Genomic DNA, 25700 nt, shown 5'->3' on the forward strand with positions numbered 1-25700 from the left:
TCCCTTGAGCATGGTGGGTACAACCAGCTCGCCAAACGCCAGACACCGGTCCTCATCCTGGTCGAATTTGCTGTGCATCGCTGCAGTGAACCGGATATCCAGGTGGAGAGGAACCTGTTTTGGGTTTTAAGGAGCGCACCTTTTATTCGACGTTTTGCTCCACTGCTGGCTTCTTCCCTTGGCAGTGCAGATCCCTCCAGCCATCCTCCTTCTTGTCACTACGACAGTCACTTCAGGAACCGTGAGCCTGCAGGAACTGCCAGGAACTACTACCTCAGCTACAGCATTCTTCTTCTTTTAAGGTACTGTGTAAATCCGGTTGTTCGTTCCGTCCGAACAAACGCGGTGAAAGTGTTTTAAATCTTTCGCCTCTCCGAAGGCTTGTCCTGCTCTACTCCTTCGAATAATTTTTCTTCCGACCAACTTCATTTTGAACTCTTGGCAAAGCTTAACCACAAACTCCTCTGAACTGTGCGATTCTCTGCAAGGACTCTGAACCATTAACATTGGCCCAGGCCTACCGACTCAAATCCTAGTTGTAGTAAGCCTTTTGTAGATTGCCCTGCCTAAGAATTTGTTGGTGCTGATTGATTTGGAATAACCTTGCCTTTTCTCCCTTTTAAATTACTGTAGTGCCATTTCGTTCACACTTCATTTTGAGCCTAACTTGTCCAGAATTGATTGGGGGTTATTGTAGTTAATTGTAGTTATTGTATTAAGATTCTGAGTTTCTGCTGCTTTATAATAGTAAACTGTTTTTTACCTGATGGTGTAAATAAATGTATATTCTTTTACTCAGAAACCTTGAGTCAGTGTTTATTTGACTCATAGTCAATGCTGTCCTTTGTGTAACTATTGATGCTGCTCACTTGCTCTTGAGATAAGTCTGGCTGCTCAGCCATTGCTACCATTATACTGTGTAGTACAGGCTTGTACCAAAGGCGAATTTGTGCTGCCACTTGTAGTCTTAATTGTGTATGGTGTTCCCAAAGGTACTGCATAGGATTCTGCCTAAGAACTGCCTAATGTAAATGGTTAATGCTCCTGCATCTGATAAATGAAGCAGCAAACTCATGAAGAATGTCTAATAACATTAATCATATATCCTGTAAGTTGTAGGAGTCCATTGGTTCCAAAACCTGAAAGTCCTCAAGCGGTTAGAACTAACCAGGCATTCATTTACACCCTTGTCATTAGTGGAATAATCAACAGAAGGCAATAATGCAGAAAGTTGCAAAAAGAGACTGTAAAAGCCACGGGCAGCAATAAAAACCATAATATAATGAGGATACGGCCACACTCTGATCATTCCTTGAAATAGTAAACATTATTCGAAGAGAGAGTGATAGAGTGAATATCTATGCGCCTCATCAGTATTGAGATCTCAATCGTGCCTGACCAGGAATCATTTCAAAGCAGCATTAACATTGGAAGTCTGCACCCAAAGTGTAGGGGCCTAGGAACACTGCCAAAGCAACTACACAATGTAACCCAACTCAAGAAAGCAGGCTGTTAAACGCGTCATACGCATTTAAATGTTGCCTGTTACGGCTGGAACTGCAGTCACGCAGGCCAGTCCATCCATCACTGGGGGCATCCAGAACACACATCGGCCTGACCACTTACGGGCTGGCCCACAGGCCAGCACGGGCACTTGCTGGGGGACCCCGCTGACTTCGCGAGACGGGGTGCACCCTGTCAGCCCATGTTAAGAGGGATTTCTGAACTCTGACCTGGAGGAGCAGAGATTCAGAAGGCCAACCTAGTTTCTTGGAACAGGGTAACCTCTGGACAAGCCAGACCAATCAGGGTAGCTATGGCAGGCGGTCAAGACTAGGTCTCAATAGGGGTGAGGGTGACTGAAAGACCTCAATGAGCACACAAAGCAAGGACACTTATAAATTACTCCAGACAGGTGTTATATTAAAAATATAGACACATTTATTACAAGGCCTTTGTAACATGGACCATAGCAAAGAATCACAATATTACTAAAGTAAACCAATACATCATAATAAACACAATATATATACAAGACCAGAGGGGTCTAATGGATTAAGAAGCACGAAATATGTAGACCACCTAGATGGGGAGGAAAACAGGCAGTGCAAGTAATCTTTAGACCCAGTTCCACATCAAGAATACACCTAACTAAGAGGCAGTCCAAGCCCTACGAAGAGAGGAGCCTTATGCTCAATAGTACATGCACGAACTTGTGCCAATGGACAAAATAGGGTCTCTTCAAGGGTCACTAGCAGCTCAGGAGGGCGGATAAGGTCGATGAAGAACTAGTTCCCACTGTTCAAGCAGGACCTCCACTTGGGGGCAGAGGCAGGTTGAGAGTGCGGAATGGAGTCGCTATTTTGCAATAGCTGTGGAAAGGAAAGGGGACCTTGGGGGCCACTTTGTGCGTAAAAATGGGCTCCTGCGCTAGCGGCCACCGGTTGGGGTATGGTTACTCACCGGTCCCCGACGCAGGCAGACCCAGACTTTGCCAGTACAGTCCACTTCGCAGGCAGGTTCGAACGCGACAATCAGGACGTCTCAACACTGTGTAGTTTCCGCTGTACAGCGGGGATTCCCAAACGGGACAGGGGCGATTTCTCCGCTCCGGGTAGAGGAATCAGCCCAATTCCACTGCTGCAGGCTTCAGGGTCAAGGGGATCACAAGTGCAGCAAACTTGCACAGGTTGTTGCCACAGCAGGGCAACACGGTAACCGCGTTTACTCCGGTCTGGGTGCACTTGTCTCACTTCAGACCTGGGAATGCCAAGTGTACGAAATTCGGTGTGAGGGTGCCGTGGACACAGAGCAAGCAGTATACCAAGTTTCGAGGGCTTCCTCAAAACCACGGCGGTAACAGAGCAAACGTCCCACGTAAACTGGTCAGTCCACTGATTGGCCCAGGGACACTTCCGAAGAGGCTTACTTGCGGGGTTTGATGAAGGTGCCGAGAATAGTTGGTTCTACTATTCCAATGGGTCGAAGCGCTTTCGCAGACCTTCTAGGATGATCAGATGCAGAGGGGTCTCGCAGGACGACAGTGGCCTCAGGGTGCCAAACCTTCCAGCGGGTCACCAGCGGTTCCTCGACTCAGCTTCTTGTTGCAGGATACTTGGCTCCTTATCCTTTTTTCGTGTGAACTCAGGAGATCGACATGGTAGTGGTGTTTTCAGCCTCCTCTTATCCAAAGTTCCCTTTGCGCCAAAACGGAGAGGACCCAATGGGAGATCTGCTCACAAACACTCACTCGATACGTGGACCAATCACGGACCACGGTGGTCCCAGGCATTCAGGACACTCCAGACTCTCTGGCACCCAGGATGTGTATTGGGAACAGACATCCCAGCCCACATCCTGGAGGCACACACACAAGGCATGCAGAAACCCAAGGCTTTCGCGGGAAAGTGCATGACCAAATAAGGACTGACCCGGGTCGGCTTCACCTGGGGAAGGTAAAGTGCTAAGATGGCCAAAGGACAGGACAATGAACCTCGTGGCATGGCCATTTTGGAGCCAGGCCACCTATTCGTGCCAAACGCAATAAGCGCGGTTAACATGGCAAGAAAGGGTTAAAAACATAAGAAAAAGATAGCTGCCACCAGTCCTGTCCATGACACATCTGCACAGTTCATAAAAAGTCCAGCAAGAGTTTCTAGGGCCTTTGGAATGACTAGAGACCCAAGGGTGCGGTAAAGTAAGGTACATTGCACTCTTGTTACATGTTGCACAAAAGCTGCAACATGAGGAAAGGACTAGGGAAACAAAGTCTCCCAGTACTGACTGTCTTAAGGGCATGTCAGTTTCCCCATAAGAAGTGAGCGAAAGCCCAGAGGAGTGCGGCGGAAGGCTGCGCTTCTCTGGCAAAGGTTAGATCAGGGTGTAAAACAGCAGCAAAAAGTTTGGGGGTTGCCACATGGCGGGAAAATTACATTCAAATATGAAATCTTTCCTAACAGCCCGTGAGTACACAGGCTCTTCCAAGGCCTGGGGGCACCCAAGCCAACATCAAATACGGCGCCAGCGTTACCCAGCAGGGGCTCCCGGCGCCTGCATGCATGGTTGCCCATCAGGGGCTCTACAGCACCACGCATGTAGAGTTGCCCGGGCGGCGGCTCTGCTGACATGGGGGGGCCATCACGGACAGTGTTGCCCAGAAGGGGCACTGTCCGTGCGGAGAGTCCTGCAGCAGCAGTCCCCCCGCATGCTACGCAGCACCGGCCTCGCGCTGCAATAATCACACACAGCAGGCAGGGCTCTGTTACAGCAACTGACTAGCCGGACCTGGCTCATCCCTTTTATTATCCTCCAGTCATTTGGTCACCAACATGTGACCCTAGCACGAGCCCTGGGAGATACCATGTTCCCCGGGGGGTGGGGCTGGTACACCACACTGCCTAACTCTTAGGTGGCGGCACCCCAGCCTGCCGCAACCCAGAGGGCAAGTCATAAAATAGATGTACAGGGGAATGCTTCTAGAATTGAACAAGAACATTTGAAATAAATAAAAATGGGAATAAAATAAAAAGCAGTAATGTTTCTTAAATACCTGACCGCAAATGAAGAGTCTTCCATGCAGTACTCGGAAGGGTTGCTTGAAAGCATGAATGAATATGCGGGAGCCACGTGACCACCAGTGATGCAGCCGCAATATTGCCCGCCTCACCGTGTGTGCAATCTGGCAGCAAGAGAGGAGGCAATGTAACATGGAAGCAGGGGACTCAGTGGCAGGATTCCCTCATGGCACCGCCCCGGGAACCCTATGGATACCCTAGAACTTAGGCCAGACCTCTAGCAATCACCAATCCCCCACGATGCTCTTGTGATGTCATCAATCACAGCAGACCGGCTGGAGAAACAACCACGTCACTTGCCGGCAATTGCACAGAAAAACATATTTCCCCTTAAAACATGCAGTACTGATGCCCCCTGTGTGCACCATCCCTCTGCCGGCAGGAGCTTAGTGAGACAGCGCTCGGAGGAGGGGAAGCACACTAAGGCAGTCCTCAGAGAGTCGTTAAGAAGGTGGGGGGGGTGGCAACATTGGACACCTTTGGAAGATGACCAAATGTCCTTGGATCCCCAAACGTTTCTTCCATCAGCATGGGGGTTAGGAGAGAAGAGCACACCAGGGTACTGTGCCCAAGGCATAATAGCAACCCTTGTTTGTTTGTTTGTTTTATTACTTGTATTGTGCTCCGGACCTGTAGATATCGGGGTGCATTGCATAAGATGACTCACAGCTTGGTTACACATAATAATGTACACTTACAAAATGCACTTTGGTTACACACAGGCAATTATATACATACGGGATATATAGATGCCTGTAATTCAGACTACAGACCGAGAGCGGGCACATGGAGAGCCTGGAATAGTCATGAGTCATAGAGTGGTAGTATATAAGGTGCAGGAGACAGTCAGTAATGTGACTAGTAACTAGGAGATTTACAGGGTGGTAGGCCAGTTGGTCTGGGGTGTCATAAACCAGCCTAAAAGTCAGCATCTTTAAGCCAGTTATTATGCTCTGACGGAAGCTTTGGTACGATTGATCTATTCTTAGTGGGGAGGGTAACGAGTTCCACAATTGGGCTGCTTTAACCTGGAAACTGCTACATCCAACTCCAGATAACTTAAATGTAGGGACCAAGAGGCAAGTCGTATTAGGGAGTCCAGTTGTTCTTATCGCAGGTTTCGTAGTAATTCTATCCGACAGGTAACAGAGTGCCGCATTGTTCAGGCATTTATATGTGAGGGAGGCAACTTTTAGTTTAATTTTATCGTATGTGGAGAGCCAATTGTTAGCTCTTCTCGTCTCGGAGATGTGTTCTTTCCTTGCAATTCCTAGTGCTGCTCTGAGACCATTGTTTTGCAAGAATTGGATTTTCTTATTAGTTTGTTTGTTAGCCCCTATGTACAAGGCGTTACAATAATCAAGCTTTGATAAAATGAGTGCTCTGGCAAGGGTGATGCAACTAGTATTTGGCAGGAAAGCTTTGCTTGCTGTAATCAGTTTGCAGGTATTTGCCGTGGCCAAGGCCATGACATTAACCTGTTGTTGAAGGAGAGAGTACAATCTAAGTAGAAACCCAGGGTTTTTACCTCCTTAGCGACAGTTATAATATTACGGTCTATGTTAAAGGCCGAGTATTTGGGACTCGGTTTTTTAGGGTCGATGGCGTGCCCAGGATGAGCCATCAGTAAAAGCAATGAAGTCCCTCGGGAGGCTGTCCCTGTCTCATTGATGTCATTGTGAGAATGTTGTATGCATGTGTCCTTCAATGTATTAATACTCTCCCCATTTACCATTCTAGCCATAGAGACAGGAGAGTGTGGTGAATGTTGTGTGCATGTGGCGTGAATGCTTTGCTTGTCCCCCCTGTATGATAGTTCATGGTATGTTGTGTCTCACCTTGTGCTGTGTCTCCTCTTGCATGATGGTGGATGGAAGGGAGGTGAGTTATATCTTATTTCTTCTACATCCCTGCCTCAGTGATGTCACCGTGAGAATGTTGTGTGCATACTGAGAAAGCTCGAGTATGTTTGGTTGTGATTATGGCTTCATCCCCTGGAACGGTGGATAACGGCCCAGCAGCCCAAGTTATCGGCCCGGGGGATAAAGGATATTAGCACACCGAGTTGCGAAAGCAGTGCTAAAAAAAAGAATTCTGCTTCCCACAATGGGACGCCGCCGTTGTAGGAAGGGGAATCCTTTTCCATGATGGCCACCATGGTAAGGGAAGGCAGGGCTCCGTACAGAGCCCTTCTTTCTTTTGCATAGCGGCCAGCAGGAGGCGAGGGGAAGGAGCGGAGGAGGTAGCGGGTGCGGCTGCCGCCGAAATAGGGTAAGTAGGGTGGTGGGGGGGAGAAAAAAGTGACAGAGGGTGGGGGGAAGATGGCGCGAAGTGGGACACATGGCCGTCAGGCGGCATGGAAACAGGCTTGTACCAGCGGTTCAAGCCAGTGTTCCAAGCCATCTGATTGGCTGGCTCACGCTGCCTGAGTGCTAATGAAGGTTTCGCACCCAGGCAATTAGAAATGTAAGCCGAGTGGTGGGAGCCAGAGGGCTGCTGTCCTATTACCTTTTAACCCCAGTTATGAAGCCATGATGTTCTTGGACTCATGCATCCGGATGTAACCAGATAAATGAGCTTCCTAGGAATGTACAGGCTGCATCCAGAAGAGCAAGGTATTTCAGTGAGTCAGGAAGAAGACACTGAAGTACTGCATTACAGTGAAATGTTGTGGTGGAATTTGTTTTTGCTAAACTGTGGTAAAAACTTCGCTGACGAAAACAGTGTGTATCAAGAAGAATTGTGTAGTAGTTGCAATTCACTGGAATAGTGAAGACAAAGACTTTTGGTTTGACAAACAAAAAGCCTGTGGAAACATCATGTTGAAGAGTGTTAAATTATAAGACAATTACAAGGCCAAGTGAAGCCCTCCGGAAGTGCATACTTGCCGAACCCTACCGATTTAGGCGGTAGGATATCGCTTTTTAAGCAGTCTTACCCCCTACAGATTTAGTGGCAACAAATACCGATTGTTTCAATATTTTTGAAACTTTAAGATTCCTACAGATCTTTGGTCACAGAATGTTGGCATGTATGGAAGTGAAGGACCTTTGCACTGGAAACAGAACTTGGCTATTGGGAGGAATCCTTGTGTGTTACCTTCTGAAGAAGAACCGGATGAACGGAGTGAACTTTATTTATCGATTGGAACTTTCATTTGGAAATTCTACCTTGATCCTGAGGCAGGGGGGTCCGACCCTGGTTACAAGAGTATTTGGTTCTTATTATTTTGTTGAGTCTGAACAGCCATATAAATACCTGAGATACTTGTGTTGTATGTATACGTGTGAGGGACAGATACATTTTTATATTAGAGCGTTTTCATTTAGTCGTATAGTTTCATAGGCAGGGAAACCCACATTAGGTTAAGGAAAGCGCTGCGTTTATCACACCCTTTCAAGTTAATAAATGGCTTCTTGGGAAAAACCTTTATCAAGTTGTCCACCTCGCATTTCAGACCCCTCACAGTAGAGTTGGAAATCAGTAGGAGAATGGACAGAGCTCCTTCATAGGGAAGGAGAGAGTATGGGTATGTGAGGAAGGAAGAAGAGCGTATTCATAGGGAAGGAGAGAGCGTGGGTGAGTGAGGAAGCAGAGCTCATTTATACTCGAGGAGAGTGTGGGTGAGTGAGGAAGGAAGAGCACATTCATGGGGAAGGAGAGAGTGTAGGTGAGTGAGGAAGGAAGAGCTCATTCATAGGGAAGGAGTGAGTGTGGGTGAGTGAGGAAGGAAGAGGTCATTCATAGGGAAGGAGAGAGTGTGGGTGAGTGTGGAAGTAAAGGTCATTAACAGGGAAGGAGAGAGTGTGAGTGAGGAAGGAAGAGTGCATTCATAAGGAAGGAGTGAGTGTGGGTGCGTGTGGAAGGAAAAGGTCATTAACAGGGAAGGAGAGAGTGTAGTTGAGTGAGGAAGGTAGAGCTCATTCATGGGTAAGGAGAGAGTGTGGGTGAGTGTGGAAGGAAAAGGTCATTAACAGGGAAGGAGAGAGTGTGGGTGAGTGTGGAAGGAAGAGGTCATTAACAGGGAAGGGGAGAGTGAGTGAGGAAGGAAGAGTGCATTCATAAGGAATGAGTGAGTGTGGGACAGTGTGGAAGGAAAAGGTCATTAACAGGGAAGGAGAGAGTGTGGGTGAGTGTGGAAGGAAGAGGTAATTAACAGGGAAGGAGAGAGTGCGGGTGAGTGTGGAAGGAAGAGGTCATTAACAGGGAAGGAGAGAGTGTGAGTGAGGAAGGAAGAGTGCATTCAGAGGGAAGGAGAGAGTGTGTGTGAGTGTGGAAGGAAGAGCTCATTCATAAGGAAGGAGTGAGTGTGGGTTAGTGAGGAAGGAAGAGCTCATTACAGGGAAGGATAGAGTGTGGGTGAGTGAAGAAGGCAGAGCTCATTCATAGGGAAGGAGAGCGTGTGGGTGAGTGAGCAAGGAAGAGCTCATTCATAAGGAAGGAGAGCGTGTGGGTGAGTGAGCAAGGAAGATCTCATTCATAAGGAAGGAGAGAGTGTGTGTAAATGAGGAGGGAAGAGCTCATTCATGGGGACGGAGAATGTGGGGGAGTGAGGAAGGAAGAAATAACTCATTCACAGGGAAGGGGAGAGAGTGGGTGAGTGAAGAAGGAAGAGCTCATTAACAGGGAACTAGAGAGTGTGGGTGAGTGAGGAAGACTAAATGAGAGAAAGGAGGCAGTTAGACCAATTTACCCCGCTTGGGTTGGATTCAGTGGAACAAGTTACACTCTTCTGATCCAAGCCAATCCCATGAGACTGAGTTTGGAGGCACAGGAAGAAAATGTGAGCATGGAGAGCGGGGCTGACCATCACGGCATCCCACGCCTTAGCGCAGAACACATCAGGAGACAGGGGAGGGAGTGAGGGAGGGAGGGAGGGAGGAGACCAGACTCACCGCGTCCGAGGTTTGTACATATTTGCTGTAGAGCTCAACAATGGTGTCTTTCAGCTTCTTGGGTTCTTGGATTAAGCCCACACAGTTGTGAAGATCAGTCTTAAATCTTTTGATGACCGATTCTGCATCCCGCAACTGTAAGCAGAGAAGCAAAGAAGACACATGAAAATTAAGCTTCTTAGTTATTCTGATTTCTCATCACTATCAGGCTTCTGATTATTTGCAATACAAGTGTCTGCCTCTACTGTGGTTTTTCAGAGATAGACATCCGTTTTTAATGTGGCCCAACAGGACAGATATCATCTAAACTCTGGCCCACAGGGTGGGCATCCTCCCACTCTGGCCCCAAGGCAGAAATACTACACAGCGGGAGAACCAGGTAAGAGAGCCACCCTCCTATGACCTCTCAGAGATATGCATTCTCTCTTCTACGACCCATGAGTATGACAGAGAGAAAGAAGTGAGAGAGGTCTTCCATGTGAACCAAGGTCCCTCTACATTCTCTCTTCTACGACCACAGAGTAGGACAGAGAGAGAAAAGTGAGAGAGGTCTTCCCTGTGAACCAAGGTCCTCTCTGCATTCTCTCTTCTACGACCCCTGAGTATTACAGAGAGAGAGAAGTGAGAGAGGTCTTCCCTGTGAACCAAGGTCCTCTCTGCATTCTATCTTCTATGACCACAGAGTATGGTGACAGAGAGAGAGAAGTGAGAGAGGCCTTCCCTGTGAACCAAGGTCCTCTCTGCATTCTCTCTTCTGTGACCACAGAGTATGACAGAGAGAGAGAAGTGAGAAAGGCCTTCTCTGCGAACCAAGGTCCTTTCTGCATTCTCTCTTCTATGACCCCTCAGTATGACAGAGAGAGAGAAGTGAGAGAGGCCTTCTCTGTGAACCAAGGCTCTCTCTGCATTCTCTCTTCTACGACCCCTGAGTATGACAGAGAGAGAGAAGTGTGAGAGGTCTTCCCTGTGAACCAAGGTCCTCTCTGCATTCTCTCTTCTACGACCACGGAGTAGGACAGAGAGAAAAGTGAGGGAGGTCTTCCCTGTGAACTAAGGTCCTCTCTGCATTCTTTCTTCTACGACCACGGAGTAGGACAGAGAGAGAAAAGTGAGAGAGGTCTTCCCTGTGAACCAAGGCCCTCTCTGCATTCTCTCTTCTACGACCCCTGAGTATGACAGAGAGAGAGAAGTGAGAGAGGTCTTCCCTGTGAACCAAGGCTCTCTCTGCATTCTCTCTTCTACGACCCCTGAGTATGACAGAGAGGGAGAAGTGTGAGAGGTCTTCCCTGTGAACCAAGGTCCTCTCTGCATTCTCTCTTCTACGACCACGGAGTAGGACAGAGAGAAAAGTGAGGGAGGTCTTCCCTGTGAACTAAGGTCCTCTCTGCATTCTTTCTTCTACGACCACGGAGTAGGACAGAGAGAGAAAAGTGAGAGAGGTCTTCCCTGTGAACCAAGGCCCTCTCTGCATTCTCTCTTCTACGACCACAGAGTATTACAGAGAGAGAGAAGTGAGAGAGGTCTTCCCTGTGAACCAAGGCTCTCTGTGCATTCTCTCTTCTACGACCACAGAGTAGGACAGAGAGAGAAAAGTGAGAGAGGTCTTCCTTGTGAACCAAGGCCCTCTCTGCATTCTCTCTTCTACGACCCCTGAGTATGACAGAGAGAGAGAAGTGAGAGAGGTCTTCCCTGTGAACCAAGGCTCTCTCTGCATTCTCTCTTCTACGACCCCTGAGTATGACAGAGAGAGAGAAGTGTGAGAGGTCTTCCCTGTGAACCAAGGTCCTCTCGGCATTCTTTCTTCTACGACCACGGAGTAGGACAGAGAGAGAAAAGTGAGAGAGGTCTTCCCTGTGAACCAAGGCCCTCTCTGCATTCTCTCTTCTACGACCCCTGAGTATGACAAAGAGAGAAAAGTGAGGGAGGTCTTCCCTGCTTTGGGACCCAAGGCCCTCTCTGCATCCTCTCTACTATGGCACCCTGAGCATGATAGAGAGAGAAATTAGAAATATCCTTTCTGCTTTGGGACCCACAATAGAGGTCCTTTCTGCAGCCTCTCTACTATGACGTCTGAGTGGGACAGTGAGAGGAAGAGAGAAGCCAGAGAGTTCTTCTCTGCTTTGAAGCAGATGGTAGAGGTGCTCTATACCAGTCAATGGTGGTTGAGATCTGTAGATGTGTTATGATCTTCAGTGGAAATCTCACCTTCTGCATCTCCTTGTGCATCTCATGGTTGGTGGCCTTCAGCTTCTGCCCAAGTTCTGTAATGTTCAGCTCAAGCTTTGTGTTCTGCTTGTGGAAACGCTCGAGCTCAGACTCCATCTGCCAGGGAGAATGAAGGGAAGAAAGAATATCAGTTTAAAGGCCCTGGAACAAGAAAAATAAACCTAAGAGTGACCTAAGAGTGACAAAAGAGCCAAAGAACCGATGTAGGTATCTAAAGAATATGTCAGTGCAGAGTCAGGCCCTTCCTACCTGGTGTAGGGATCGTACCCCTTAATTCAATCATTAACCTTCACCTGGTTGGCCAGGAATGTACCTTTAAACAATCTGTCGATGGTGCATAAACTACCTGTGCTGATACTCTGACCTATCCTTCAATATCCAAAAATACCCTCAGGTGCTTTCGGACCTCGCTCAATTACTTAGACACAGGTTATAACACAAGAATGGTGATTCTGCACAAAACTGGCCCCTAAAACAGAGCAGTCCATGCATCCTAGCTACACGAGATAAGTGAACACCCAAAACAGATGTGGTTTGTTAAGAAATTAGGTATGTTGCCACGCTGAAGCAAACGAACACAAAAGAACAACTATGCAGGCAAAACATCAATACATATAACCACATCCGGACTTAGTAGCAAATTGTTATTTAATGTGACCCAACAGCTAAGTGACAGTCAGCAACATCTGACTTCGGACCTTTGACTCAACACAACTAACAGTCAGCAATCGCTGACGCAAAATGTTAACCAACAGTCAGCATCCTCTGACCCATGAGCTAAGGAACAGCCAGAAAACTTAGTCCCCTGACCCAACAGCTAAACAGTCAGCAACATATGGCCTTCGACCCTATAGCTAAACAACAGTCAGCAACATCTGGCCTTTGGCCCTATAGCTAAATAACAGTTAGCAACCTCTGAATGCTGTCCCAAAAGCTAACTAACAGCATACTTCTGATCCTTGACCCAACAGCTAAGCAGCAGTCCATAACATCTCACATTTTAACTCATCAAGGTCTGCTTCAAATGGAAGCCTTATTTATTCTTCATTTTTTATTTGTAAAGCGCATGTCACAGGCATAATAGCGCTGACAAGAGCATACAAATGGTACATCACACACATAACTAAATAAAACATGGTCATGGGTGTCATAGAGGGACCGACAGCTAAGCCAAGGATTCTGACAGATCAAAGAGTTTCGTTCCTGTAGAGCATGGAAGATACTGGTATATCGATCCTAGGTTCCGAGGGACACCTCAGAACCTGAGCTGGCCTAAAAGTCAGCAGAACATCAGTGTTTTTAACTTCTGAACGTCATAGTCTCAGGTCGGGTTGCAGAGCATTCAAGCTCTTGGGGGCAGCTTGAACAAAAGATCCCTGATTGACAACACTGAGCTTGGCCCAAGGGGCATGTAAAAGTCCCAGATTATTTGACCTCAGGGTCCTTCGTACAGGCAGCCAAGCGAGGCGATTAGAGATATATACTGGACACTTTCCGTATAGGCATTTGTATGTGATACAAAGAAGGCGGAGTGTCACTATGGGAAGCCAGTGCTCAGTGTGCTCATTTCTCCTTAGGCCCTTCACAGCTCTAACTGCGTTATTTTGAATTGCCTGAATGTGCAGGTTTTCTGCTTTGCCTGTGCCCTGCAACAAGCTGGCACCATAGTCCAGTTTTGCACTGATAATTGCCATTGCAATAGTGGCACAGTTTCCTTGTGTCAAAAAAGGCCTCAACTGTACAAGAAATTTGAGATGATAGAAAGTGGAAGTGACTAAGTAGCTTACATGAGATTTCATATTAAGTTCTTGGTCAATCCCCATAACCAAGGACTTAACTTTAGGAAGGGTGGTGATAACACGTCCTGCTATATGCACTTCTTTGTATTCAGGCCATAATTTCCTTAGTCGTGCAGCTGAGCCTACAATAATTATCTCGGTTTTCGCGTTGTTAAGAGCGTGATCATTCTCCATCATCCATTATTGGATTAGAGAGTAGACCATGTTGATGGACTCCGTGTCCCTGATGTCATCTCCCGAAAGGGGGATGAGACACTGAGTATCATCAGCATAGTTGGTATACAGCACCCCTTTGGCATCCAGGAGTTCAAATAGTGGCAAAGTAGGCATGAAATGACCTTTGGAATAACGGGTGTATGCTATGGTGGGCCACCTCTTCTATAAGCAGAAACACGCATACATTTGAAAAAGACATAGCTTAGGGGTCACAGACTCATCAACAGAGGTGAAGGCTATGAAGAAAGCCGCCTTCAGTCAAAAACGTCAAATCAACGGAATCCTTGGAGTTGAAGGAAGATTAGTGTGGTCACAACATTCAGATCTCAGAGCAAAGGAATGTATTGCAAGACATTCTCTCAGTTGTGAGAAACCTGACTGTCTCACCGGCTATTCCCTGAGGAAATGTATCCAGGTGGCCAGGGCACGCCCATCGCTATTGAAACTAGTTCCTAGGGGTGGACCAGTGCGGGAGGATCACCTGGATGAGGGGTCTTCGGGGAGTGGACGTGGGACACCAAAGGGTGAGGCGTGGTAACCCCTTCCCTGTAACGCCTTTTCTCCATCCTACTAGGTAGGATACCTAGGAACTCAACCCCCCAAACCTTTCCCGACGCAAACACTTTTTCACAGGCAGCTCAACGTGAGAGACAATGAACACCCGAGCCAAATACCTGACATATCCTAACACAAGGCTCAGGCAGAGTCAGGCAATTACTGATAATTACACACACCTGCCTTCCATCACACTTCCCAACATGGATAACAGATGGGGCACAAAAGCATACTCTGAGCATAGCAAAACACACAAAGACCAGCAGTTCTGAGATGGCAGTGTAATAAGGTTGCAAGGAGGGGATTGTCCTTGGCCTTTTCAGAGGAAGGAAACCGCCACTTTCACAAGCCCTCGAGAATAAGAAACATAAGACTGGGAATTAAAGCTGAAGAAAGGTGCATTGTGTGTCGGAGGTACCCGGGGCTCTCCCACGTCGATAGTTGAGGTGGGGGGGGGGGGAAGGATTGCCGCTGTGGTACTGTCCTTGGCTCCGGCAACAAAGGCGCTCCCGCCAGTAAAGTCAGCACAGCCGGTGAGTCGGGGAGACTGATAGCAGACCAGTCTGTGTTAGAACCAAGGTTGCAAGCAGCAACATTATATGAAGAAATCTGCAAAGAACCGGGTGTAAGGCATATGTGATGAGCGACATGAGTGTAATTGAATATCCAAGGAGTAACCAAACTTTTTAAAACCCAAGATACTGTATACAGAGTGGGCCAGCACCACGTGGGTGCTCATTCGAAGAACTCTGTTAGGTATCCAACTGAGAGCGTAAAATTGTGAACTGTGACATAGAAGTGGTCCTGCAATGGGTCAAGCCAAACCATGTGCACATTTGAAAGTCTTCGATAGCTAACAAGAACTGTAATTTGTCCAAGCCCGGCAGAGGAAGACTAATTGTGAAAAGGGGATCGAGTCTGACTAAGGGGGATCTGGGATGAACCGTGAGACACCCAAGAAAAGCTTGTGGTACAAAAGGGATCTGAGCCCGGCTGAGGGGGATCCAGGGTGAGAGTGAATCGCCCTACTTGGATACCATAAAATAACTTTTTAGTTTGATTGATACATCAGGTCCTCTGAAGCAAGACTTTTGATAATTTAAGAGACTTGAGCATAGAAGTAAAGGAACTGTGTCCTCGTGCAGAAGAAGCCCAAGAGTGTGCTATGCTCGAGTGAACATCCTTGTCCTGTTCTGAAAACATGGGTAAGGGAGGCCAAGGGTCCGAACATCCTGACTTATCATTTTGTGAACACTTCTTTCTATTTTATGAACATTTCCCCACACTATTTGTAAATTAGCGGTAAGGATTGACAATAGCTTTTAGGCCCTTTTATTTTGGCGAGACTCCACTAGGACTGCATTATTATTATTTGATGGTCGTAGCTTGCTCACACCTTAGATTTAGGTTTAGATAGGCATTTATCACACCCTTGATAAAGTTCAATAAACACTCTTGAACTGTGTCACTTGTGTATGTCTTACTTTGATACCATGCCTTCCTTACATATGGTGTCAGGTATGGGATATGATACTGCATCTCCCTTTGGAGATTTGTTTACATGGGGTTTCCTGCAAGGGAGTAGAAAAGGTAGGGAAATCCCAACCCAGAATAACTTCCTCAAGGAGTCCAGGAATGATGGCTGAAGATATTAAACAGGACTCTCCCCGGATGTTAATGTGTACGGTAATTTTGGGGTATACTTCATTGTCCCTGCATACACAGGTAACTCTTACTCTAGGGTAGCGTTCTCAAGGTCCTTTGTGGAAGCCAAGTCAGCTCGTATAGCGGTTTGCTTGCTTCCAGAGTCAATTAATGCCTTTACTTGCTTCCCATTCACCCAAGCATTTCATATGTGAAGTCAACATAAGACTGACATAAACATATGCTAAATGTCTCTAAATCCTCTTCGGGGTTGTCCCACTTTTCTCCCTTTAAACAGCCTATTTCCATAGGTTCGTCCCTTAAATATTTTGGGCAGTGTCTAGCTAAATGCCCCATTGTTCTACAGGAAAAGCAGATAAGAGCGGGTGGGCTGCTTCCTTTAATTTCCTCCCTTTTGCTTTCATCTTTGTTTTTAGGGTTAGATCACTTGATTTCTAGCCTTTCTTTTGGTATCCATTCCTTGATTCAGTATGACCCTCCTTGTTTGTCTACTCCCTGAGGTTGAGGTCGGTGGATAGGTTTATAATCTTTCCGTTCCTTCCCTCGATGTGCCGAGTGGAAGTGTTTGGCCGCATCCGAGTGGTTTTGTGCAGTTTCAAGGGCCACAGCTAGGGTAGATTGATTTGACTGTAAGACAGCTTTTTGCAAAAAAGGGGGTATGGAATTGGTGAACTGTTCTAAGGTGTCTGTGGAGACTGCCTTCTTAAATTGCCCCCGTAGTGTAGACGAAGAATTGTACCCTACAATGTAACCCTGTGTCTGGATACAAGGAAACCAGCACCAGGGATCAATTGGTTGGAAGAATGGACCCAAAAACCGTGTGGCAGTAGACTCCCTCGGGTGCAACAGTATTCCAGTTGACACAATAAATGCTTTTTATGCCGACTTCACAAGGACCAGAAAACTGCTGTTACAATACACAAGAAACAAGAATCCTTAATACTCAGATAACGTGAAACGAAAAGCAGAAACAAGAATAAAGACAGACACTCTTACCATGGGATTGACAGCAAGTATTCCAGAAACAACCAATGCTCCAGGAAGACCACTAAGTACAGGGGGGTAGGACTATTCCCGCCGGCACGCGTACGCCTAAGGCTCAGAAGTACAATACCCGACGAAACGAGGATGCTCCGACCTCAGCCCCTGATGGTACCACAGCAGTCTCTAGTCCATACCGGGGAAGAGGAGAGGAGTGGTGTACTGGCAGTCTGGTTGAGGAGCAATAGGCACGTGGATCCCAAGAAACAGGAGGCAATCCTATGCAGTCCACGATGATGAGTTTATAAACAACGTTGATCAAACGAGTGGCAACAACAATCCATAAGGCAATCCGGGTCGATAACTGAAGGACTTTCACAGGACAAGACGTGAGGCAAAGCAATCCAGAAGGAATTCCGATTCGGCAACGGGAGGTATTGATGATCAAAAGCGTGAGGCAAATGGCAGTTCCTGGGTGCGGTCCGGTTTGGCAACAAGAAGCAGCGGGGTGGAACGGGAATCGTTCCGGGTGTAAGCTGGAAGGATGGAAGGAGCGGAAGGACAACAGGTAAGGAGAATAGCATAGATAGGAAGAGGAAGAACAATGGAGATTCCAATCACGGAGGCCGTAACTTCGAGGAAATCACAAGTGCAAGGATGAAGCAGGGGTAACAATAGCGAGGCAAAGACAGGAAGGCAAGGAATCCAAAAATAGCAGGCAAAAACAAGGGATATCTCAGGATACGTAGCAGGCTCCAAAATCAAAATCAGAAGCAACGAGTTTGTTGCTGGCTAGAGTTTATCTAGCTGCGGTCACATGACCTAAAGGTGCGGCTGACGTGGAGCGGGTCGACGTGCCTGCTCTAATCTCCATGGTAACCGCCAACGCAACAACACGGAGGGATGAGGTTTTGCCAACTTCTTGTAGCCCTGAAATAACCCTCTTTTACAAGGAATCCGAAGGGATCGTGAGCGCCCACACCATTTATAGTGTTCCCGTTGTGTCTGAGACGATGGGGAGGGAGCCGGTTTGGTTCTACTCCTGTTGATCCCGGACCGATTCCTGACAGTGTCCCACACTCCGATACTGGCAGCGCTTAATCAACCTTATTTTCATAAAACGTTTTATTATTTTAAGATTATAACATATACCATTGCTTAGTTGCATATCACTGAGGATGGCCAAAAAGAAAATAATCTAGCATAGTATCAGAAGGATCGACACAATTGGGCTCGCATAAGAAACGAGAGATAACAGCCAATAACATCTCAATCCTCCCCCTCCCACCTACTCCATACCTTTTGAAATTCTGAGGGGCAACCGCATGCACTGTAAACCCTTTTCTCCAGGGACTTACACTTGTCTACTTCAGTAATCCAACAACTAATATGTGGACGGTCCGCGGAGCCCCACAGTGCTGCAATGATCCTCCTCATCAGCTCAATCATTATGGATGAAAACACGTTTTCATATTTAGTTAACCTGACCTGCCCCATATTCCGAGCAGCACAAGTGTCACTAGGAAACTTGGACTCAATTACTGTACTTAGCCTAAAATTCCCCCCCCCCCATCAGTTCACACTCCCATAACATATGGAAGAAGGTTCCACCCAGTCTCTCACACCGTAAACACTTATCATTATCAGTCTTGCTCCTCTTATCCAGTGATGTTTGGGGATAATACACAAGGTGCAGTATTTTATATGAGACAGAGTCTGGCTGATATCCCTGTCTCTCGCAGAAACATTAGCGCTTCCGCCCATTCCTTGAGATCTAGAGAACCAATGTCCTTTTCCCATCTTTCCCTTAGTTGGGTCAGTTCCTTAGATCCGAACGCCGTTAGTACTTGATATAGAATGGAAGTTACCTTGGTAACAATGTGTTTGGGAAGGATGTTCGCTTCAAGGGGTGTACATTTAGGAACCTCATCCAGGGACAAACTGGTATCCTGCAGCGTGGGCTAGTTGTATGTGCCAGTATCGCTCACTACCTGGCAGTACGTACGCATTGAAGAGGAGTCGTCATCCCTCTTGCACCACATCTGCTAAGGTGAGTATCTGTCACGGCATGCCAATAGTCCATGTGGTGATGTTGGAAATGGGTCCACTCTCTGGGCTATGACGTTTCCACTAGAACGACCGGTTATCGGTCTAGTTTCTTATAAGATGGCTCCCGTGCATTCTAGTTCCTCCTTCCTCCTTCTTCCCCTGGGTTAGGTACTAGTTTCTTCCCTTGCCTACCTTTTTCCTTGCTCCTTCTCCCCTCTATTTGATGTGCTTCTGCTCCTTCTGCTCCTGCTGCTTTTCTTTCTTTCTGTACTTGTTACTGCTGCTCCCTGCCAGAGATTTTGCCCGTCTAATTCCTCCTGCTGTTACCAGAGCTACGAGTCATGTGTCTGCTGCTGCTCCCTGTCACTGCCGGAGCTCTTGAAGTACATCATCCAGCTTAGGCCATTGCACTCCTTTCATACCCATCCTTCACGTTGGCTACCAGTGACGTCTTGCTACCACAGTTTCACCTCAAGCTGCCAGCATGAAACCAGAGGCATTGCGCTGAGCCTTGTTAGGAGGAAGGCAACATCTAAAGCTGCCAGCGGTAAACCAGAGAACTGGCGCTGGGCCATGTTTGATAGATTTTCCCCACCTAATTATGTAGTTAGGCCCTCTGATGCACTTTATATCTCTTGTTAATATTCTTTAAACAATAAATAAAATAAAACTGAAGGCCAAATGTTCATCGGCATGTTAGGTGTCCTAAAATACGCAGGGTTGGACTGGTCACGCATCCACCAATGTGGATCACAAGTTTAAAGGCATGACAAGCATTAGACAGTGCAGACTCAGGCTATGAGTGGATAATGCACCATATGTGCATGTCTGCACCATCTAGTGTGGAGCCAAGGTATGGGTGCATCATGCACCTTAACCTATGCAGTCCTGGATATCGGCCAATTATGCACCATACAGTGTGGTGCCAGGTTATGGGCATGTCATGCACATTTAAAAGGCGGATATAGGATTATAAGAGTTTCATGCACTCACAAAAGAGGTCTCAAGGATGAGCATGTCTTGCAACTTCAAGCATGGGCTCATTCTCATGGACATGCCAGGTCCTCCACAATGGGTGGCATAGGGTATGGACTCATTCTTATGGGTGCGTCATGCTCTCTCCAATGGGTGGCACAGGGTTATGGACAAATCATTCACCATTTATTATGTACTCGGACTCACGGTTATTAGCTATGTACTATCTGAGGAGGCCACACGATTATCAGTAGTTAATGCATGACGGCAGGTACATGGGGATAATGGAGGCCTCCTTGTGTCTGGGTGGGTCAGGCTCTCTCCAATGGGTGGCAAAGGGTTATGAGCTATGTGCTATCCCAAGGGGGCCACAGGCTTATCAGTAGTTAATGCATGCCAGTGTAGAGGAGCAGCGTAATGCGTCTGCAGGAAGTCCCGCCCCCATTCTGCCTATATGTTGGAAACCGGAAATTGCGACACGTGCAATGGCAGTAATGGTACCAATACCACGCAGAGCCATTGAGACGAGGTATCCACTGAGAAGACCCTACACGATGTATCACCATAGAGACGACAGCCTCTTGGAAGAGATCCCCGAAGGAGCATGAAGATGAGAGAAGGAGAGGGTGGTGACATCACAACAAATGAATGTGACACACTGAGAAGAGAGGTCAAAGAAGAGAATGAATGGTCCTTATAGCAACTGATGATGAAGTAACGAATTGAGTAAGCTTTCATATGCGGAAAGAAGACTGCAGGTGTGAAGAGCACTGCAGAAAATGCACGACGTTTTATAAATGTACAGATGCAGAAATGCAAGTAGAGTAAGTTATCATGAGGCGGGCTATAACATAGTGAATAGACTGCAGGAGGATCCACCATTACATAGAATTTGGATATTCGATGTCACAATTTTAGTAAGCTCAAACCCACGGAGAAAGAAGGATTAACAGCTATGTGTGTGTCGCACCAAAAAAGTAAGCTGAAGCTTGAAGGAAGACCGAGAAAGGCTGTCTGGCCTGGTGTCAAAGACTGAAGCAGCCAAAACTGGTTATCAGTCCTTGAAGTACAGTGGACGTGAGAAGCTGAATCAGCCCTTGTTAAGATGCGAGGAAAAGAACATCATGAGTGCCAAGTTTATTAATTCAAGACAATTAAATGCTGCAAAATAGGCCAAGATATGGTATCTAGGCACGTGAGCTGAGAATGAAAATAGGAGTGGATGTGCAGACCTGCGCTACGTTAAGAATGTGCCTATACTCCCTTCTATTCTCAGGAGCAGTGATACTTTGCAAGGCCAAGTTCAAAGACAATCTGAATGGCAGATGGCATGAGAGATGATGGGCTAATCAGGTGGAAGACATGGTCAAGTCCACCCACTGACACCTGCGGTATCAGCTTGCATGCTGCTAGTGAGTCAAATATTCCAGAAGGGTACAAGCGAGCCAACCAATGGTAGAAGGCTTTATAATGAAGGACCTTATAGTCTGAGAGCCAATGAGATGCTGTGTACTTAATAACTGTTGAAGATGACTTGCACTAGGGCTGGGCATAAGTTGTCCACCTGACTGTAGAGACCCAATCACAATCCAATCCCTTATAGAAAGTATACTTAGATGTTCCCCTTAAGCAAACCACAATCTCCCGTAGGTTTTCTTAATTTGACACATAGTATGATGTCACATATGACAGGTTTTTATTATAAAAGAAGTGTTTTTTATCAAATGAGCTGAGAGAGATTGAGCGACATCCCTTGATGTCTGTTGCAACTCCCTGTTTTCGACAATTGAAAATAAAACAGTCTGATGAGACTTTTTGTCAACTTTCTGATTCGGTCTTATCATTTGGTTTAACAGTTATTCTGCATCCCCTCCATTGTACTATGTGTTACCTCAATTAAAAGACCATAAGGGTTCACTTGGTAGAAGAGGATGATTTCGATCCATCGACCTGCAGACTCCAGTGCTTAGGACGATTGGGCACCCTCGGCCATCTAGCCAGAATATCACAGTTTTCCTGTGGATAACAGCCGAATAGAAATCTTGGAAGAAAATCGAGACAGCTGGCAGGGTCCCACTTTGGCAAAATCGCTACCTGGTTTCCACAGGCGCTTTGCCGACTGAAGGCGAAAGTGGTTGATTGAAGGAGGGAGTCAATACCGAAGGCCTCGAGTTGAACGAGCGAATGGTGAGTAAACTAAGGGGAATGGCAAATTGAGGGGATAAGATTATGGTAATTAAAAAAAGAAAAGTAACAGGAAAATAACGCGAAGTAACTAAAGTAACGAGTGAAACAAAAGGAAGGGAAATATTGTGCAGAAATAAAGAGAATAAGTGTATAAAGAGAGAGAGATAGTGCCTGAGATTCCAAACCCAAGGGGTATTAGAAGAGGTTGTTTTACACCCTGATCAGGGTCAATAGGCTACGTATGGACAGGTCCATATAAGAAGACAATCTAAACTCTGTAATCAGGGTATTATTAGGGGCAAGATGATGAGGGTGATCACCGTGATTTAATGTAAACAGTCGACTAGTCTCTCTGTTTGTGTATTTTTGTCAAACAAAGGTGTCGAAGAGCAAAATATGGGTAAGGAAATTGGGAGAAGGTCAAGGAGCCATACTGTCTATCTATGGAAACCATCCGTACCGATCTAGAGGTAGAGTGAGATTATTGAAAAGTAGAGGTTTTGAGCAGCGATTGTTGGAGCACGCTCATATTTGTTGCTTTCATAAAAGTATTTTTGTAAACACTGGTAAGTATTGACAGTCAATTGACACTCGTCACAATTGGAGACATCACTCCCCTGATGCATTTATGTAAGACATTGCCAAAACAGATGCTCAAGCTCAAACAGTACGGTGCGGAATGGGTGAAGGGCACAGCAGAAAAGATGTTCATGCCATGGCCACAAGGGGGATTGCTGTCAAAAGCGGTTTTGGATCACATGACCACATACTTGCACGCTCCGTACATGGGGAAGAAATTGGAGAAAAGGTTAGCTATTTTAGAGCTTTGGAAAATGTATCAGGAAGAGAGAGAGGATCTGCCATCAGAGGAATGGATGCTTAACCAGTGTAGAGAGGAAGGTGATCAGCCTTCTGCTCCCATCACCTCGCCAGATGTAAACAGCAATAGTGTGGAAGACGCAAGATTGTACCGTTAAAAGAATTGAAAGCAGTGACGGGATATAATAATCCGATATACAAACCGCCTGCTTATAGCAGTGGCGATAGTCCATAGGAGTCTAAGAGAAAAGAGGAGATCTTTAACATCTTGCAAAACAAGGAAGAGAAAAGTGAGCAATCGAATACACTCACAGGCATAGAACAAGGGATCAAGAGATGGAAAGGAGAAAAGGATAAAGCTGACGAGGTAACGCTCATACAGACTGAATGGATGGGAGGACAGATATTATTCCAGCTAGATAAGAAAAGCATCAAAGAAGTCAGGCATAGGGAAGATCAAGACGAACAGGATAGAAAAGACAAGGAATGGGAAAAGAGATTAATGCGGGAAGAACATAAGAGAAAGAGCAAACAGAGGCCAGAACAGTTGTATCAGGAGGAGCAACAAAAGAAAGAAGAAAGGGCAGAAGAGCAAAGAAAGTATGACGATAGGCAGAGAGCAATGGAAGGACGAGATGGGCAAGAAAGGAAAAGAGAAGAGGAGGAAGCGCAGAAATTAAGGGAAAAAAGAATACAGAGCCGAAAGGAAAAAAGAAGAAAGGAGAACAGGGGCAAGGAGAGAGGAGATAAGACAAGAAGAGGAAAGGATTAGATGGGAAGCGAGAAAGGTAGGAGAGTTAGATGAAGAAATAGAATGAAAGAGGAGACAGCTGGAACGCGATATTGACCGCATTCAAAAGGAGCTAATGGAGCCAAGTCCAGGAATACAATGGGGCAGTATGGAGGAGTTCCTCCCGTTACAGGGAGCAACGTCAGGACCATCTATAGTAGCCCTAGAAGAGAACTTTGACATAGGAAGCATTGGAGATAGGATCGATAAAGCCAATCAAGAATTAAGGGAAGGTGGCAAATTGGGAAGCCGAGGGACGGGAGATCAAACACTGGTCTTCCAATCACAAAGCAAAGAGAGTAATCCATTCAGCCTAGAGCACAGAGCCTTATCCTTAAGCAGACTGACCTTAGAAAAGGGTGAAGGGGACGAGAGTCATGCTAGTTGGGGAGTAGATATGCCAGACAAAGAGAGAGAATCCTTCCGTGGGGAAGAGGGTGGAGATGCATGTGCCACCTGAGGGAGGTCTGCAGGCGGACAAAGAACTAAGATGGTCAAATCTAGAGCAATCTAAGGATAGGATGCCAGATCCTATAAAATATCCACAGCGTTCCAAAGGACGATCATATAGTGAGAAGGGTGAATCACTGCCATATGTGAGCAGGTTAAGATCATTTCCAGGGAGGAGGCGATCAGGAACCATTGTCCCCACTATGGATAGGCAGATGATGGGAGCGAATTGTGGGGTAGGATTTATACAGTTTCCCATATTGGAAAAAGGAGGAGCGAGACCACAGTATGTATGTTCCATAGCCACAGATGGATAAGGATAATTTAAGGTGAAAACTCCCCAGTTTAACAGCGGGTGTGAGAAAATGATTTATGAATTAGAAAAAATGACAGGAGGAAATACCTTGGCAATAGCGGACATTAAGGGTCTGCTAGCAGCTATTCTTGGGGAAAGAGATGATGACATTTGTAAGAGAGCAGGTTATCCAAGAGTCACAGCATAGAACACAGCGCACAATGGAGCACTGTTTAATAATTGTAGAGCAGATGTCTGGAGAGCTCTTAAGAGTACAGTATCCTGACACATCAGACACGGCGCAATTATGACACGTAAGATGAAAGAAGATGAGGATCCTCTTGCTTACATTCAGGACATTTAAGAGTGTTGGACTCTTGAAACGTGTGAGCCGTGGGGAAAAACAGTGGCAGTAATTTACCACATTTTGTGTCAGGGGTTGCCTGAGCAGGTACATAGGCAACTCAAGAAGCAAGTGGGAACAGAAGTGAAGCCATGGGCTGACATACAGTTGACTATAGTGCATCACTGTCAGCTGTTGCAGGAGAAAAAGAAAGAGAAGGCTAGAAAACATGAGCTAGCCAAGTTAGTTCAGAAGAAATTGTCAAAATATGCCATAGATGGGGTCGCATTGACAAGCGGAGAAGGACGGAGTGCAGCAAGTAGTGGGTACATCACAGGTGAATAATCAGCGCTGATGGACCAAGGAAGGAATGGGTTTGTACCACGAGGTAGAGGCATGGGCTACAAAGGAAGGGGTGGATTCCAAAATAATCAAGATGGGTTTCAGAACACACAGAATGAGAATCAGAATACGCAAGGCGGGTTCAACCAAAGGGGTCTAATCAGACGGGCTCTCCCTACATGTTAGATATGTGGGATGACAGGGCACATTGCCTGCGTATGCGGAAGTCAAGGGTATGTACAGAATGACGAATTCTCAAGAGGGAGGACAGCTTATCCTCCAGCATATAGCTCACAAGCTAGGGAAGGGTTCGCCCAAGATTAAACAGTGTATCAGACAAGGACGTCGCAAATGCAACAGGCACAGCAGCCACAGCAAGCACCATTGAATCCACTACAAGGGCAGTCACAGCTCACCCCTATTCAGATACAGCAGAATACAAACCCAAAACAAAGTTCCAGGACAATTATTGGCACCTAGAATAGAGGGTGTCACTGTGTTCGGAGGGACTCCTTTCACAGGTACAGGGGTATGCATCT

The 25700-nt window shown here is 46.5% G+C and overlaps 1 protein-coding gene across 1 annotated transcript in view; it reads right to left on the reverse strand.

The window, feature by feature from the left end:
• The window catches only part of CFAP57 (cilia and flagella associated protein 57), a 348360-nt gene that overhangs the window by 16145 nt on the left and 306515 nt on the right, over window positions 1-25700 (reverse strand). Inside the window, exons 19-20 of the mRNA XM_069642449.1 lie at window positions 11675-11791; window positions 9470-9604 (exon numbers count right to left, since the gene is read on the reverse strand). Coding sequence (XP_069498550.1) covers window positions 9470-9604; window positions 11675-11791 — 252 coding nt within the window. The remainder of the gene's footprint in view (window positions 1-9469; window positions 9605-11674; window positions 11792-25700) is intronic.

The sequence above is a fragment of the Ambystoma mexicanum genome, chromosome 1q, assembly GCF_040938575.1.
Source record: "Ambystoma mexicanum isolate Mex_15411 chromosome 1q, UKY_AmexF1_1, whole genome shotgun sequence".
Taxonomy (NCBI): Eukaryota; Metazoa; Chordata; class Amphibia; order Caudata; family Ambystomatidae; genus Ambystoma; species Ambystoma mexicanum.